The sequence below is a fragment of the Hyaena hyaena genome, unplaced genomic scaffold, assembly GCF_003009895.1.
Source record: "Hyaena hyaena isolate Hyena2069 unplaced genomic scaffold, ASM300989v1 scaffold_79, whole genome shotgun sequence".
Lineage (NCBI taxonomy): Eukaryota > Metazoa > Chordata > Mammalia > Carnivora > Hyaenidae > Hyaena > Hyaena hyaena.
This window is the reverse complement of record NW_024080711.1, coordinates 3714470-3734031: the sequence shown is the minus strand read 5'-3', so window position 1 is coordinate 3734031 and position 19562 is coordinate 3714470. Positions and strand designations below refer to the sequence as shown.

General features: G+C 38.3%; 1 protein-coding gene across 24 annotated transcripts in view; it reads right to left on the bottom strand.

Annotated features, from left to right (window-relative positions):
• Positions 1-19562, bottom strand: part of RIMS2 (regulating synaptic membrane exocytosis 2) — a 599820-nt gene that overhangs the window by 8752 nt on the left and 571506 nt on the right. Inside the window, exon 1 of one of the 24 annotated variants that reach the window (XM_039233809.1) lies at positions 18434-18575. The exons of the other annotated variants lie outside the window; for them this stretch is intronic. Within the exon in view, the coding sequence (XP_039089740.1) occupies positions 18434-18575 (142 nt within the window). Of the gene's footprint in view, positions 1-18433; positions 18576-19562 lie in introns of those variants that run through there. 24 annotated transcript variants of the gene reach the window in all.

Sequence of the window (19562 nt, the reverse complement as noted above, 5' to 3'; positions counted from 1 at the left end):
CTGTCCCCAACATCATTTCACGATTTAGTTCTACTTGTTAAAGGTAAACATGTACTTGAACACTGGGAGACCAGCCACGTATCACCATCTTAATGAAGCGATCAAACTTAGTAGCACTGATAGTGGGACAATCATAATGAGCCTCCCGAGTAAGATACCTAGTACCTAGTACCACCTATCGAGTTATTCTAGACAAAAATACACAACCTATTTCTAATCAGATCTTTGGAACCAACTTAGAGCTTTCAAAAACACAGAGGATAGAGTAAAAGATAAATGACACAATAAAAAAATATTAGACAAACCTAGAGCATGGGTTTTGTTCAAGAGAATTGGCTTAGTCTCTTTAAAAACTTAATATCATGAAAAAAAAAGTTAACATCATGAAAATAAACAAACTAAGAAGATAGGGGAATTGGTCCACATTTTAAGATATCACAGGGATGTAACCATTAAATGCAATGAGTATACTTTGGTTTCTTTTTGGGAAAAAAATAAAAACAAGAAACGCTCGAAGCAAAACATTCTAAAAGCAATTTTAGGACAAATATGGAAAATCAGAACATGGATTGGATATTACACAGGATAAGAAAATTGTTAATTTTCCTAATAATAATGGCATGTGTTATAAAAATTTCCTCATCATTATAGACATATGCTGAAGTACGTAGACCTGAAATGTTCTATTGACTGTAACTTCCTTTCAAATAGTAGAGCAAAAATACACATATACACAAAAAAGGGAAATTTTTTTTTCTTTTAAAGAGTAGAGATGAAGAAGAGACTCTTGGTACTCATACATTTAATATTTTTGATTATTTGACAATGATCCCCAAATGGGTATGTCGAAAAGTCATACAATTGTGTCTAGGGAGAGCTGGGATCATGGTGCCAAGCTGTTGTGCCAGAGCCCAGCCAAGGGCTAGGATCCTGGCCTCTCTGTGTGGCAACCGTAAGATAGATCACCTCCAAGTGAGACGTAGCACTTCACTGAAGCTGGAAACGTGGAATAAAGAGATGGACAGGAAACATATGACTTTTAAAGGAAATGAGATTCCTAAAGGACACACAGCCTTCTCACTTGACATCAGGCTCCACCATCACAAGAGTGACTTGCAAACCTGCCATTACAGGTTGAGGAGGATCAGCTACCCTTTGTCAAAGAGCAACAATACAACAAGCTTGTAGTCCTCGTGTTTACAGACTACTTTCTACCTGCAATCTCTTCAGAACAACTCCAACAGTCCGCATTTCACAGACACAGCATCCATGGGTCCTGGCAGCTTACACAGAAACTGACAGAACTGAAATTTACACACAGTTCCCCGACTCCCAATTCTCTGCTTTTTGCTGGTTAGTTATCAGAATACAGCCAGTGGGTAGCCTGTGTGGCTAACTCTATAACTACATCCGGAAGGCCCTCCTAGAAGCAGCTGGTGAGGTAGAGAGAGTGGGGTACACTGATGGGGTCAGGCCCTGGTGTCAGACTGTTTCTCTTTGAACCCCCATCTAACCACATACAAGCTGGTGACATCGAGAGAGTGACTTACTCCCTCTTTGACTCAGGTTTTTCAAACTGTCTAATGGCAGAGGCACGGATGCCTGCCTCATAGGATATTTGTGAAAATAAGAAAAATAATATATTTTAAGTGCTTGGGAAAGTGCCTGATACATGGAGAATCTTCAATTAATGGCTCTGTCATTACTATGACTACCAGGTAGGGAATCAGAAAACGTGTTTTCTAAGCCAATCTCTACTACTAACTAGCTGACTGTGGTTTTATCTGAATCATATTCGCTGAGTCTCTGGCTCCTCATTTATGAAAAAGGCAGGGAATGGGGGGTGAATGGGTGACAGATGATCTCTGCTATCTTTTTTTTTTTAAATTTTTTTTTAATGTTTTATTTATTTCTAGGAGAGAGAGAGATAGAGAGACAGCGTGAGCAGGGGAGGGCCAGAGAGAGAGGGAGTCACAGACTGAAGCAGGCTCCAGGCTCTGAGCTGGCAGTCAGCACAGAGCCCGACACGGGGCTCGAACCCACCAACTGCGAGATCATGACCTAAGCGAAAGTCGGACGCTTAACCGACTAAGCCACCCAGGCGCCCCGATCTCGCTATCTTTTATCTATAAAGTCTATGAGTCTGTATCATTAGCGTATGACCAAGACCATGATTAATAGCATACATTAAGGAGATGTTACTTATTGTCATCTGATGGAATCAAAGAATTCTATGTAATATGCTGCGTTTATAAGAGCTCTTTATGTCTTCTAAATATACATTTATCTGATACACACATAAACTTATTTAAAAAGTAAATGTATTTTTCAGTATTACAAATCTTTCCTATCACATTCACAATAAAAATAATTTAGTCTAAATATAATTGATCATGGAGATTCACATTTAATGATCTGAAAGCTCTGTCCTATCACTCAACCTAAAAACTGAATCTGAGTAACAGTGGATTTTGGTGTCTACATAAAGTCAGTGTAGTAGCCAAAACTCTAAAATGGCCCCATGTCATGTTACTTTATATGGCAAAAAGGATTTTGTAGATGTTATTATGTTATGTTATTAAGGTTACTAATCAGTTGATCTAAAGATAGGGAGATCTAAAGATCAGGGGTGCCTGGGTTGGTTAAGGGTCCGATTTTGGCTCAGGTGCTGATCTCACAGATTGTGGGTTTGAGCCCCGTGTTGGACTCTGTGCTGACAGCTGGGAGCCTGGAGCCTGCTTCGGATTCTGTGTCTCCCTCTTCTCTCTGCCCCTCCCTAGCTCACACTCTGTCTTGCTCTCTCTCAAAAATAAAAAAAAAAACTTAAAAAATTAAAAAAAAATAGGGAGATTATCTGAGTGAGCCTGACACACCCACATGAGCCTTTTGAAAGCAGGTGCTTTCTTTGGCTAATTCCAGAGGAGTCAGTGATGGAGATGTGAAACACGAAGGACTCAGTGTACCTTTTTTGTTAAAGATGGAGGGAATCATGTGGAAAGGACCTGTGAACAGCAGCCTCTAGCTGCCGAGAATGATGCCTGGCTGAGAAGCAGCAAGAACACAGGGGCCTCGGGCCTACAACTGTAAGGAACCGGATTTCACCAACAACTTGAATGTCTCTGAAAGCAGTTTTCCCCTAGAGCCTGCAGACAGTAACTTAGCCCAGTCAACACCTGGCTTCAGCGACGTGACATCCTCAGCAGAAAACTGAGCCATGCCACCCCAGATGTGTGATTTACAGAACTACGGGACTAACACATGAACTAATTAATTAGTTAATTAACTAATTAGTTAATAAGTGAATGTTGTCTTAAGCTGTTAAATTTGGGAAAACCATTAAGCAGCAATAGGTGATTTCTTTAGATACATTTTCTTTTAAATAGCGAGATCTATAAAAATAACCTATTGTGACCAGAGGAGTAGACCAACTTAAGATATTCATAAGAATAATTTCAACAGCCATGATTAAACAATGTTTTTAAAGGTACATATACATGTGTGTATATACACATTACATACATACACATATATATGTATAACATATGTGCCTATATTTGGATGTTTAAAATACTCAGATAGCAAACTATAGAACTAAGGCCCAGATTATATTGTGGTAGAGCCCTTAAAACCACTCTGGTGTTTGGTATTTTAAACCACGGTGCATTTGGAGAACAGGCCTGCCGGTGAAAACCAAGCTCTTGAATTGCCAAACATCACAGGCAGAAACAACACAGAGTATCCTTGTGATTCTGTTCCGCTTCCTCTGATGACTCATTTACTTGGCACCCTTTGTATTCAAAGAAAGCCACTTGAGTAAATAAACAACAAAGGGTCAGTTTCCCCTAATAATATCTGAAAACCCTTTGAGTGACTGGCCAATAACAATCAAGGTCCCGTCTGCTACCAATTTGGACACTTTGCTAAGCCCCAAGATGAGGCTCGAAACGAAACGCCAAACTTAGTGTTGATGGGGACTTCTTTCCAAATCTTGTACCCACAGAACGCACTGCTGCTTGCTAGCACTTGGAAGGTCTCATCTCCTATTTGCATGCAGAGTTGCTATAGAGTCAGGATTTTCTTGACAATTAATGCGGGAAACGATTTATGGAAACAGGTGGGAGACAGGTTGGTAGATGCTGAAAACTGACTTTAATTTTTAGTTTTGGCCACAATTTATGGGCTCTGAGTTAATAAGGCACTGATTTTGTTTTTTGTTAAACATTACCATTTCCCAGAGTAAGTATAATTTAGAGAAGCCATTTGCAGCACATTTAAAGAGTTTTAAATTGCATTAAAAATGAGAATTTCTAAAATCACTGATTCATAGAATTTCAGCAGCTGTCTCAGGAATCCAGTGTTTCATGCGGTTTATGTAATCCTTTATTGTAGCAATGAGAAAGTTGAGATCCAGAGTGGCTAGTTACCCTTTAGTAAAAGATTTTCAGATGGAACTTTATTCCACCTAACCCTTCCAATTCCTCAAATTTTCAAGTTTAAGGGGCGCCTGGGTGGCTCAGTCAGTTAAGCATCTGACTTTGGCTCAGGTCATTACCTCGTGGTTTGTGGGTTTGAGCCCCCTGTCGGGTTCTGTGCTGACAGCTCAAGAGCCTGGAGCCTGTTTCAGATTCTGTCTCCCTCTCTCTTTGCCCCTACCCCACTTGTGCTCTGTCTCTCTCTGTCTCAAAAATAAATAAACTATAAAAAAATTTTTTTTTAAAATTTCAAGTTTAAGAATTAACTCCAGCACTCCCTCCCACCTCTATGGTGGCCACTGAGAACATAATTTCCCATCTGCAGATTATATATCAAGACATGAAGGAGGTAGACTTATTTACCTGTTTGGTCCTACAAGACTTCAATTTTGGGATGCTCATGAGTAATACTATAATTGTGTATAAAAGCATGTGTACTTATATTTATGCATATAAGAGCTTCTTACTATAATACATACAATTCAAATCTCTGAAAATCTAAACAAAATAGGCACAAATATCTGATTATTTCTTCTGAGCCAAAGCAGGACCTGCATTAACAATTAAAATAGAAATTAACAGAAAGTAGCAGTTGATTTCTAAGATTATTTCAGAGTTTGACACAAATCTATTTATTCCAACAGCTTTGTCCTAACTATTATGAAAGTTATGCAGTTAATAGCTACAATACAGTGAGCTACAAGCAGAAGTCATAATTATGATAGACAGTAGGTCTGTCTGAATATATTCACCTTTCCCCCCACCTCTGGAGTTAGGTGTGGTCACGTGGCTTGTTCAGCCAATGAAAAGTGGGCGAAATTGGCCCTAGTAACTTCAGCTCAGAAGTTTCAACAGCTGATACGAGAGTCACCATGTCCCACCTCTTCTATGAGGAAGTAGATAGCAACCTTCACTGGACTGGGTCCCTGAGTACAGCCACAAGTATGACTCCTAACCGACATGCAGAAGGAGTGAGACATGAATACTTTGAGTTATGCCACTGATAATTTTGAGTCATTTGTTATCACAGCATAACCCAACCTATTCTAGCAGACACACACACACTAGACAAAACACAGTATTTCATTCTCTAAATCTTGATAATTTTTTCCTTTTTGTCAACATCATTTAAATATTGATCATTTGGAATACAGTTCTGTTAATTAAAACTCCGCATTTTGTATTTTTTAAATAACTGCTTTCATTGCTTTTATCTTATTAGTATGCTTAAAGAAATTTTAATGATTGCTCTTAAACTTTGGATTCATATTTTAAAAACATTAATATAATTTTAAATAAACTTTTAATTTTAGAATAGCTTTAGATTTACAGGAAAATTGGTATGATGGTACAGAAAATTCCAGTATACTCTACACCTAATTTTCCCTATTATTAACATCTTACATGGCTATGGTACATTGTCATAATTAATGAACAAATACCTGGTTATTGACTAAAATCTATGTTTTTTTGACCTCTCTTTGGTTTTTAATCTAAATTTTTTTTCTGATCCATGTCACATTATACTTTGTCATCATATCTCCTTAGTCTCCTCTTAGAGACAGATTTTTAATATCTCTAATTCCTGACATCCTTTTACATTTACAACTCCTTTTAGTTTGCTCTTTGTATGTGAAATTAATATGCAGTATTAGATTTCACCCTAGTATAAATATACCCATTAATGAAACCACTTATTTTATTTAAAAAACAATAAATAAGTTGAAAATACTCATCTATTGAAAAACAGAAAAACATTTCATGTTATAAATAATAATAAATGTATGAAAATTATCAATACCAAATTAATTTATACCATATGGCGAAATGCAAAGGGAATAAGTTAATATTCATAGTTTTAAACAGTTTATTTAAAAAGCTCAGCTATGTTTCAGATAAGAATTACATTAAAATAACTATCCCCGTGGTGCCTGGGGGGCTCAGTCGGTTGAGTGTCCAACTTCAGCTCAGGTCATGATCTCATGATCTGACTTCAGCATCAGACTCTGTGCTGATAGCTGAAAGCCCGGAGCCTGCTTTGGATTCTATGTATCCCTCTCTCTCTTGGCCCCTCTCCTGCTGGTGCTTTGTCTCTCTCTCTCTCAAAAATAAATAAAAACATTTAAAAAATTAAAAAAACATCACTCTACCTGATGTAATGATTCAGGCAAGGATCAGTATTTGATGTTAAAGTCATTTGATGAGGGACACCTGACTGGCTCAGTTAAGCGTCTGACTTCAGCTCAGGTCATGATCTCGCAAGTCTGTGAATTCGAGCCCTGCACTGGGCTCTGTGCTGACAGCTCAGAGCCTGGAGTCTGCTTCAGATTCTGTGTGTGTGTCTCTCTCTGACCCACCCCCACTTGCACTTTGTCTCTCTCTCTCAAAAAGAAATAAACATTAAAAATATAAAAAAAAATCATTTGATGAAAGGTTTTAGGGAAATAGTATATTTATATGTTAGCAAAGTATCACGTCAGAGATTATTTAGTAATTATGAAGGGAAAGATAGCTCCTCCTCCCTAGAAGGAAACTGGCAGTCATCTCTAAACCAAGTGATCAAAATGAGCATGTCTAAGAGTGAGAAAACTTGATATTATGTGCCTACTGATCGACCTGTGACATTTATGTTATTTATTTTTTTAAAGTTTTTATTTACTTATTTTGAAAGAAAGACAGGAAGTGAGAGAGAGGAGAGTGAGCATAAGTGCGGGGGGGTGGGGGTGGCAGAGAGAGAGGGAGAGAGAGAAAATCCCAAGCAGACCCTGCACTGTCAGTGTAGAGCCCCTTGCGAGGCTCAAACTCATGAACTATGAGATCATGACCTGAGCCAAAACCAAGAGTCAAACTGACTGAGCCTGAGCCACCCAGGCGCCCTCACCTGTGACACTTAAACCGAAACTAACCATGAGTCTAGATCTAATGTCCAGTTTACAGGAAATACAGGGAATAGAGAAAACAATCAGAAAATCTAGATTGTTAGATATCCTTTAAGACAACTTGGTCTGGATTTTTCAATAGTTAGCATCATGAAAACAAAAAGGTAAAAGTACTGTTTTAGATTATACATAACAACCAAATGCAATGAATGAGCCTTGAGTAGATACTGGATTGAGGAAAAATATGTAACAAAAAGCCATAAAAAACAATATTGGGATAATTGAAAAAACTGAATATTGAAGACATATTAGATGATAGAGATTTTTTTTTATTAATTTTATTGTTTATGTAGTTTTTTTTTAATAAGGAGATACACACTGCAACTTATCTTACTCTCAAATGTTCAGCAAAAATGCATACTGTGTGAGAGAGAGAGAGAAAGAGAGGGAAACAGGGAAGAGACTAGAAGATAAAGTCAACTAAAAACTGATCTATCTATATAGTAGATTTACTTTTCTACTCTTTTTTTGTATGTTTAAAATATTTCACAATAAAAGTTGGGAAAAATTCAATTACAAAATTCACAACAAAGGAAGGAAGGAAAGAGCTCTTGTTCCTTGACTCACTTGTATGTGAAGATGCTTTGGATATAAAATCTACCTGCTTCTAGTCCTCATAACAGTGGTGGTTATTATTACTATCATTTTCTCTTTGAGGAAATTGCTTAAGCTACACAGCTAGCAAGCGATATATGTTAAACTTGAACCCAAACCGTAGCAATGTTAAAACCTATGCTTATTTCTCAAAACAGGCTGTCTTCCATCTCATTTAGTATTTTGGACACTAATTTCTAATTCCAGAATAATCAGTGACTTGAAACCTCATCTCATGTTCTCACTGCATGTCCAAATAAACATAAAACAAATTGTTTTATGAACTTTGTTGAGATTCAAATCAATTCATGCTTTCTTGTTTTATTATGAAAAACGGGAAAATGTTAACTGTATTGCCAAATTCTGACTTCATGAACGTGATGGCAAGAAAACAAAAAAACAAAAATCAGACTCTTAACTACAGAGAACACACTGATGGTTGCCAGAGGGGAGGTGGGTCGGGGAATGGGTGAAATAGGTGATGGGGATTAAAGATACACTTATGATGAGCACGGGATCATGTACAGAACTGTTGGATCACTACATTGTACACTTGAAACTAATATAATATTTAGTCTATGCTAACTATACTGGAATTAAAATTAAACACTTAAAAAAATTACCATAAGGATGAAAAAAGTATACTTATGATAAAATTTAGACAAACGTGCCAGAAATAGCTATTCCTTATTATATACATATGCAGTTCTATCTCTCAGTGTGTCACTTTGGATCTATCCACACCAAAAAGTGAAGATTTCATCAAATGATGCCACAGCAAATTTAATAGTGAGAAACTCAAAGCTTTCCCCCCAAGATTCAATACAAAGCAAGTATGTTCTTTCTCTAACTCCTTTCAACAACACACTGGAAATTCTAACTAATGCAATAAGACAAGAAAGAAAGAAAGAAAGAAAGAAAGAAAGAAAGAAAGAAAGAAAGAAAGAAAGAAGAAAGAAAAGAAAGGAAAGAAAGGAAAGAAAATACAAATTCTACAGACTGAGAAGAAATAAAACTGTTTTTGCTCATAGATAATATAATTGATTGATGCAAAAAATCTGAAAAAAAATAGATGTAAAAACTCCTAGAACTAATAATTGATTGTAGCAAAGTTGTAGGATACAAGGTTAATATACAAAAGTCATTTTCTTTCCTATATCCCAGCAACGACTAAATGGAATTTGAAATAAAAAAACCCCAATATCATTTATATTAGCATATAAAAAATGAAGCAATGTTAGGTATAATATGAAGAAAACTACAAAACTCTGATGAATTAAATCAAAGAACTAAATAAAAGGAAAGATATTCCATGTTTGCGGATATCAAAGCTTAATAGTGTTGAGACGTTAGGTCTTCTCAAATTGATATATAGATCCAATGCAATCCCAATCAAAGTTCTAGCAACTTATTTTATAGATGTTGACAAACTGATTTTTTAGTTTATTATGGAGAGCAAAAGACCCAGAATAGTCCATACAATATTGAAGACAAAGAATAAAGTTGGAGGGCTAACACTATCAAATTTCAAGACCACAGAAATCAAGACAATATTGTACTGGTGAAAGAATACATAAATAGATCAATGAAATAGAACACAGCCCAGAAATAGGCCCAAGTAGTTATGACTAAAGATCTGATACTATAATCTATATGAAAGAGTTTTGAAAACTAAAATGCCATACAAATCCTTTTTTGAAAAATGGAATAATGTGAAATCATCCTAAACTTGCAGTAAGAAAATTAGGTATAAATAAGTGGGGTCTTGCCATTCAAAAGCTGAGGAGAGAGACTGCTGGCCAAAATGGATTAAGGCGTTGCCCTCCCCCACAAACCCATTGTTTACACATGATATCAAGGTAGATGCATTAAACTGAGAGCAAAGGAAGTGGGCAGAGCACAGAGGGTACAAACTAAAAGAACAGGATCTTAAGGCTTAAAACCTTTGTTAAATGAGGTGTTTGGTTAGAGCTACTCATACTTGAAACTAACTGGAATTAAACAGACTTGTACAACTACTGAGCTTTTGAACAGCTAAACTCAGAAAAATCTGTTCAACTCTCAACTCAAGACTTTCCTAATCTACACTAGCAAGAAGCTGGCTATGAATACTATATAGTCTCCTTTTCAATGCAAATCTTTGTGGTCAATGAAGAGTACAAAGAAATAACGTTTCCAGAAAACAGAACCAAGGTTGCCAGATAAATAAATCAAGGAATGTATTCTACTGTCAGTCTTTGCCATTCCCTCTAAGTGGGATTAGATCACTCTTGTGGACAATTCATTGTTTTGTGTTTCCTATTCTCTCCTTTCTAAATGAGAATTTTGATTTTCATTATCCTGTTGCTACTCTACCATTTAAATTGAATGTATTGTAAGCAGATGACTCACCTTTAGGTTTACAGGTCACTATCACATGAAAAGCCCCATGTGGATATAAGAAAGACAACTGCACATCATTCAAGTACCATAGATTTCAATTTGCACACAGTATATGGATGACATTTTAAGGTTGTCTTTTTAGGGAGAGACTGACTATGATCTGTATGCAAAATAAGAGTGTGCAATATTTGGGTAGCCAAATCTGCAGAAAAAGTTAAAATTGAGAGAGCCATAGTCTTTACCTCAGCCTTCTTTCATAGATTGCCCCCCCTTCCCTATTTGCTTATGCTTATCAAGCAAACAGAAAAATAACCTGATAGCAAACTAGTATTTAAAAATAATAAAAATAGGTAATTAGGCTAAGTTTAAGTAGCTTTTCCACTGGTAATTATTTTATATTACTAAGTGGATATATCTTAATGTTCTGGGTCACTAGCATTTGGACCCTTTTCCTATGTAAAAGAAAAAAACCCCATCCTTCAATTGTAGATACTAAAATTTGGGGGTTCATGTTTCCAGTCTGCCTGGCAGATAGTGCATGATCAATGGCTGAGGTTCTGGTACTGAGGATTAGATACAACTGCCCCAAACTCTGAATCTGAAGCTAATGAAGCAAAGAAGCTGACACACCACAGGCTCCCATTCCAATGAGGGTGTTGGCCGCAATATATAATTTCCAAGAAGGACCTATAGTAATATGTAGTGATTCAACATCGAAGGTTGACAGCAGTGCAAGCTGTGTTATGTGTGCCAAGCAGCAGTGTAGTTCGGCAGGATTAGTTCCGCATTATGGTTTGGGAAAACATTCCTAACCTCTAGCACAGGATCTCAGTCTTCCTGAAGATTCTGTGATCTATCCAATATCCCTTAGCAAATACCTTTTCCACCTAAACTGCTAGAATTGGTTTCTATTGATTACAACTAGGCACCCTAAATGAAGCATACTGTATACACATTTCATTTATAACTTATAGTAAAAAAATATGGTCCTAGTTTATATGGAGCTAAGTATACCCACCTTCTAGGTGTAGCACAAAGAACACATGACTTTCAAGCATTCTTGTACCTATAAGATTGGAAATAGTTATTTAAGCCATTTGGTGTCTTCCAGCTCTAACTGCTTCTTTCCATTTCATAATATGAACACAGAAATCAACCAGTTATTTGTCCCTTTTTTCTTTCACTACATACTTGCTAAGTACTTACATGGTGTAAGGCACTGTGGGAGATAAATACATGTAACACTTGATCACATAATTCCTTATTATATAATTTTACAATTTAGTAGGTGAGTTAAGACAGCAAATATATAATGACAATCCAAGGTGATAGTCTAAGTGCTATATGAGTACTATTAAGTTATCGGGAGCCCTACTGTCCAACGTAACTTTGTGTGAACGATGGACATGTTCAATAATTCTGCACTATCCAATAAGGTAGTCACTGGTCATGTGCTACGGAGCACTCAAAATGTGGCTAATGTGACTCTGGAAATAATTTCCAATTTAATTTTATTTTAATCTATCTAAATTTAAATAGCCATGTGACTAGTGCTTTCGGTATTGGACAGCACAGATCTAGTTCAGAAAAAGGTAAACACATTTTGACATGGGATCAGAAGAGAATAATAACCATGACAATGCAGTGCACAACACCTCTCCAAGGTTAAGTGTTATGCACATTTCACATAAAAATGAGGGAACTAACACTCAAGAAAATTAAGTACCTTGCTTCGTTCACACAACTAGGAAAAGGTAGAGCTAATACTCGAAACCCAGGTCTCTGTCCATGCACCTTTTCCTCTGCCTACAGAGGCTTATACACCTTCTGAAAACTTCATAGACAGAATAGGAGTTGAGCTTTGAAGGGCAAGTGGATATGATGCAGATATAGTGGTAGAAGAAGAATAGAAAGAAAAGCGTGAACAAGAGTTTGGAGGCAAAGAGCAAGAAGGCTTAGTTTTGTTGAATGACTGTATTTCTAAAAGGCCTTAGAAACCAGGGAAGCTATGCTGTATATAAGAGCTGGGTTGTTAAAGATTCTGAGTGTCAGGCTAACGGCACTATTTAGTAGGAGATAGGACTCTACTGAAGTTTTTGGAGGAAGGGCAGTGTCAAGATCAAGGCCATATTTAAGAGAACTGGTACAGGCAATAAAGTTACACCGGAGTGGGGAGACCCAGAAGGTAGACAGCAGATTGGGAGACTCTCAGAAGATTTTAAAGGGGAGCAAATGTGGTCCTAAACTATCAAGGCGACAATAAGAATGGGAAGGAAGAAAGCAGTTCCCTGGCAGAAGTTGCCAACTAGTAGAACACATTTGGTCAACAGGTTATGTTTTGTTTGGCCCAAATAATGTTTATATTTTTTTCATTTAGGTGCCAACACTGTAAAGGCTAAAGATTTTACGTAAACGTCCAGAATTATAGCTATTTTCCTAAAGAAAAAAGGGGGGTAAGTTTGCCAACCCTGGGCTGATACTCAATTTGGCATCAATTAATTGAACAGAGCATTCACCATTTCTTTTTGGACGGTTAAGCCTTCTCCAGTTTTTCAGAGTCCTTGCTCTTCCCCTTTGTATTATATCTGGCCTACCTCACTGATGTATGTTACCTGTCTGGCCCATGACTCAGACAACAGTGAGGGAACAGCGGATCACCGAAACAGCCAAAATAAACAGTCTTTTCATCAGTTTCACCTTAAGAAATGATCCTTCAAAACTTAAACTGGTGCCATCATTTTTATGTTAGCTTTTTTCTTCAACTGTTCAAATAATATTATTCATGCATAGCATTAGGTCAATCCCCCTCCTCTCCATCAAACACTGTTACAATAGAGTTAGAGAGAGAACAACTGTATAGAATGATCTTGTCTGATCAATAGTAAGGGGCTACTTAAGAACAACAGAGTATTTACATTAAACCATAGTCTTGGGCAGAAATGGGATGCTGCCATTACTACCTTCCATGGGTTTCTTTCATACGTCATCATACACAGGATGTCTCCGTAAGGGAGCTCATCCCCATTACTAGTTCTGAATTTAGTGAACCTACTGCAGGATGAAAGCAAACTGGGGTTAAACCTGACTTTTGTACTAAAGTTCTAAGTTACTCTAAAGATACTGTTTGGACACTTACCGGTGAAAAATTCTGAATCCCAGACAAAAATATTTAGGATTTAATAAATACTCTGAATGAAAGTGTTTTTTCATTTTTTTAATTCCAAAATTCCAAAATATAATTCCAAAAATTTATATTTTTAATTCCAAAATTCCAAAATTTTGTTTCACTGTATCTACCTAGAATGTGAACCTAATATAAAAGTATTGTGCTATTGCTGAATATGATATGGACTCATTTATGAAATGATGTATTATATATAATCAATCATAATCCAGGAAAAACATTATCTCCTAAGAAAAGACACATATGTAGACTGGAACTGTCTGTGGATGTCCTACCCCAATACTGGTATTGTTAAGAGGTGCAAAAACCATGATCACCAAAGTTTAAAATGTCTAGCTCCATATTGAATTTAAGAACGATATAGGGGTGCCTGGGTGGCTCAGTCAGTTAAATGTCAGACTCTAGATCTCGTGGTTTGTGAGTCTGAGCCCCGCGCTGGGCTCTGTGCCGATAGCATGGAGCCTGCTTGGGAATTGTCTCTCTTCCCCTCTCTCTGCTCCACCCCTGCTCTCAGCACTCTCTCTCAAAATAAATAAATTAACTTTAAAAAAAAGAATTAAGTGTATCCTTTGCCATATACAAAGATTAGACTAAGACAATATTTTTTATACTCTTCACATTGGTTGCATGGTCTGTTAAAGGGTGAATTAAATAGTCTTTTCTATTAGTCTCTTCCGTTCCTTTAATATTAATTCCTCACAGCTTCACTATCATATGCAAAAAACTTTGTCTCAGTTTTTTCTGGTAATTTAAAACTATTCCTGTTTCTTGGATGGTTTTCCTATAATTTAATTTCCAAGCTAGTGGCATGTAAAAGAAATTAAATGAACTAATTAATTCAGTTACTAGCGTTAAGTTGATAGGATCTCTTCTGTATGATTGCCAAGCCGCATTTTAACTGAAGACGGCAGGCCATAAAATCAAGCAAATCGAATTCATCACATATTACATGTACATAACTGAACAAGAATCACTAGCCCGGAACCAGAGGTAACCTTAAAATAGCCTCTGAGAAACCAGATCGGCCAAGTGTTAGAAAATGTGCCGTGTTCTTACATTATAAAACCATAATCATTTGCCCTTGAATCCATGGGTGGCAAGTTGTGGGGAAGCCTCTCCTACTAGGAATGGCAACTTTTCCTTGAAATGATACCTTCTTTGTAGAATTACATGTAATGGTTAAAAATTCTACATCTAATAATATCCACGTTGGGGCCTCCATGTAGGGCCAAGTAGTTTACACAGCGAAGTTAATATTTATCTCATAGGGTTCAGTGATAAAATAAGTAAATATAACTCATAAGCTGTTAAGTCACAAGTTAGGGACTGTTATTATTACTTTTACTTAAAAAACAAAAAAGCTGCTCAGAGGATTGGAGAATTGTTATTGAGAATATATCCAGGGAAAAGGAAGCAAACAAAACAAAACAAAACAAAAACTAAGAACCCCCCCCAATACAAAAGAACTGCAAGCATACAAAAGTGATACTATAAAGACCAATCAAGGATCTTATTTGTTTATAGGAATGAGCTTTTCATCCTCAATGAAGTTGGCCCCATTGAAATTTATAATCGGTGGCCAAGTTGTTTAACATCTCTAAATCTCAGTGTTCACATGTGTAAAATGTTGAAAATAATAACTTCCTTGAGGAATTGTCATGAAATCAAAGGAATGTGGCACAGAAAATGTGTTCTATTATTATCATTTATAACTGTTATTATTGTACTGTACCTGGTCAACTCATTAGCACATTATGAGAAAATGTAGTGTAATCATGAAGAAACAACACACAAAGTAGTTAGGATGATACACTCCAGAGTCAGATTATGGATTTAGATCCTAGCTCTGTCACTTCCTAGCTGTGGGCTCTGAGCAAATGGTTTTCACAGGTGCACCCAGCAGGTGAGAGACAGAGCTGTCACTGATGCTCAAATCCATGTTTTCACTCTCACTTTCTCAGGGTGCCTTTCTCTAACTCCTAAATTAGATTTTCTTAGAATCTCTTCTTGCGCTCTGTATTTCGCCATCCTAACATTGGTCACATTGTTGTTCCTATTAATTTCTACCTTCATTAGACTGTAAGCTCTAAAAGGGTGGGGAGCATATCCAGTCATTCAAGGACTATGATAGCTAACATATCAAATAGCCTCACTAAGTATGTTTGAATGAGGGAATAAATACAAAGAACATGGTCTCCCAAAATAAAACTTCTTGGTACTTCTTGTGCAGAATGGTAATGTCTGGATGTGCATTATAAGAAGGAAATGAGAATATCGAACTGGAACGGAGAGTCCATTTGAGATTACTTATTTGCACTATATCTGTAAAGACCAAAAAGGGAAAAAAAAAAAAAAAAAAAACCCAAAAAAAGACTAGCTTTAAAATCAGATTAATTTAAAATCACTTTCATCAGTCGAATTATATTAGTTAGCAGACGGCTGATCCCTAGACAAGTTGTTCTCATCCAGCCTGAAAGTCATCTGTTGTATGGACTTACTTTTCTTTATAAATTAGAATGGATCCCACAGTTCTGATTATATTCCTGAGTAAGCTTATGAGAGTATGTTATCCACAGGAACATCACGTGTTCCTTGGGGGGGGGGGGTCGTCTCAATAGAAAAAGAAAATGTAGGAAGCACTGTCCCAGGGCAGTGATTTTAAACTTTTACAACTCTGCAGGTATGTTGAAACACCCTAAAAAAACCTCAGGACTTTCTAGGGTGGCAGAAATACTGTAAAATCAAAGGGGAAGGTTAGGATTTCTTCTCTTGGTGGTATCAATGATGGTAGCCCAGTGGAAAGACCTCTCCTTCAGGGGGAGTCCTTCCTCTCTGGTTACCTGTAGAGAACTATATGCTTAATTTTAAAAACATTGGCTTCCTTTTGAAACGTTTTGTCTTGGCAGCTCAATAGGCTATATTGTAGGACAGAGATCTATTTCAATTTCCCATGTGTAGATATAAGATTGTCTTTTGGGACAGTCTATATAACCCAAGATTAAATACATGTACTGTAAATTCTGAAAATTTTCATGTTTATATAAGCTCTTCTGGTCTTTTCAGGATGGGATCTCATAAAGTCAACAATTCTAGTTATAACTTAGGGAAGAGTAATGGTAGTTTATGTTAAGCAAACTCAAGACTGGAGACCTGGTGTAAAAATTAAAAATTGAGAAATGAGTCTATAATAATTCATTTTATTTAAATATGTATTTTCAGGTACACCTTGGTTTGAGATCTCACTTCACCTCTTGCTACGTGACTATGGGCAAGTGTATGACAATAATAGTCTAGTATGGCCCAGAGTTGGGTGCCCAGGTTGTACTGTGGACTGCTTGGGTTCAGACACAACTCTATTGACCTTGAGTAAGTTTCTGAAGTTCTCCCTGCCTCAGTTTCCTCTTTGTGAATTAGAGATAATAAAAATACTGCCTCATAAAGCTGTTGTGGGCCAGAAGAGTAAATACCGTTAAGTTCTCTGAATGGTGCCTGGCTCATAATAAATACTGAAAGTTTTAGCTACAATCATGATCATTCATTTATTCAGTATGATTTTCTAATTTCTTGACTTGTTTACATTTCCTGAGACTTTAAATATTTAATTGTAGAAAACAAGCGAAATGTAAATGTACAATTAAAAACAGCTAGGGATTAGTATGAAAATTAAAAGTCGTGTTTGTATAGAGAAGTACCCTACTATTAAAACTCGATTGATCTATATAGGAAACTGATATTGCAACAATAAACTAGAAGAAATCTGGATAGCTCTATCTAGTGAATTCTTTTGAAGACCCATTGTTCATCCACCCGTCTTCCACCTCCTGGCCCCTCCACTGGGAAAAATAGGGGGAAAAGTCTATTTCTATCTCTTCTTCCAGCAGGTAGTTTCCAGAGCTCAGCGTAGATATCTCAATAAGAGATCACTGATTGTCACAGAATAAAAGCAAAAATAAATTCAATTACATACAATAATAGAGTTAATATGATGATAACTAACCTACTCTGGATATGCGGGTAAAGATGAACACGGTTTGCAACTACCAGATCAATAAATTAATAAACAGTATTTCAAATGTTGGGATGCCATTACTTAGCAGTCCATTCGTACTGTGAGTTACAAATTATGTGTTCTTTGGTTAGTTGTTAAATCTTACATGGAAAGTTCTTCATGAAGAAAACCTATGTTGTGTTATTTAAAACTTTATGAAGGTCTTGAAACCACTTGGTGAAGACTCACTTAAAACAATGAGTCCCCTTCCCCATTTTTCTCTTTAGCTTAACTATAATGGCATCCCTTCACACCAGAGAGAGACAACCAATGGTCAGATTGACAGTACTGTGTCCTGTGAACAAAGTTCGCAGTGTCCAGAGTATAAACGCGCCTTCAGTATGGTCAGCCTGTTCATTGTATCACCCTTTCGCCTCATCCGGATCTTGAGTTTAAACAAGCGGAGATTCCTGTATCAAAGTTTCGCTGCTGCCTCTCCTTTTAATTTTTGAATACTTCTGCCTCAAGGCCAAACGCTAACACTGAGACGGCTGGGGTAAACAAAACCAAGAGCGGGGTGCACGGCCGGCCGCTGGCTTGCCTCCCATCAGACTACATCCTCACTCAACTTGCAAGGACTTGATAATGAACTTCACTAGGAAAACCGTTTCCCAAGTCGGCGCCTCTGGAGCTCTAGGAATAACCAATAGAAGAAACTTCGCGGCTCAGCCCGTGCTCCTGGGGGTCGGTCGCCCCGGCCCGGTCACCGAGAGCCGGGCGGGGCAGGGACCCTGCTACTGGGAGCTCTCCCTCCCTCCCCTGCGAACCCTCCACCCACCGAGAAGCGAAGGGTGAACGGATAGAAACGCCTCACCTCCTTCCTCCTCCTCCAGGGAGTTCATGCAGGGAAAGTAGCCGGCCAGCGCCTCGAAGGAGGCGGAGAGGCTGCTCCGGCTCTGGGAGCGCTGCATGGAGCGCCCCGCGGCGCCGGCGCCCCCCAAGCCCTGCCGGCCCATCTTGGACGAAGACCCGCTCTTCCCGCGGTACAAGATACGAGGCGTCTTGGCGGCTGGGGCGCGGCGACCGCAGAGCTTCGGGGGCCGGGACGGTGCGGCGGGACCCTGGGGGGTCTGGGCCCGGCCTCCCCGACCCGGTCCGGAACAGATGCGGCTTTCCCGGCGGCCGGGCCCTCCACTTTTTTGGGGACGGGGCCAGGAGGAGGGGATCGAGGCGGTGGCGGGCGGAGACGGGGCTGCTCGGGGCGAAAAGTCCGAGGTCTCGCCGGGAGGGAGCTGAGGATCCCGGCGGCTGTGGCTGCCTGAGTCTCGCCGCCCTCCCCTCGCCGGGAGATGCTGCTGATGCTGTGGTCCCCGCCAATCAGCAGCCGCAGGGGGAGGCGGCGGTGGGCTGGTGGCTCCAGAGCGCGCGCCTCGGCGTCTGGGCACCTCCGACCCAGAGCAGCCCCTGCTACCTGCGCTTCTTCCCACCGCGTGCTTAGGGCCAGACGGTGGTGTTAATCACACGCAATACGTCAGGCATCGCAGATGGCTAATACATCAGGCCAGTTAGTGGTACTTTCCCTGTCCTCAGTTTCACTTAACAATTTGTTAACGCTCCTCAAGCATAAACAGGAAATAGTAAAATTTTCTCCCAATTGTAACACAAGGCTCCCCAATAACAGATTACCCGAAATCCTAGAATTAAAACTTTATTTTACCTTCTGTCTTTATTTAAAACAAAACAACCCCTCCCAAAAGTCAACAGAGGGGGGGAAAAATGTTTAAAATAATTCAAGAGTCTGAGAAAGCATGTACACTAAAAACGTACTCTGATGCTTGTAAATTTTGCCTTAATTTCAGGAATGTTTAATGCTTTCTTTCTCTAAATAACCTGCTACTTATTGTTGCTAAGAATGACAATAAACATTGTAAGGCTTTCACATATAAAAAAAGACATGTCCCCTTAACATGAAGTTGGAAGCAAGACAAACATACTAGAAACAA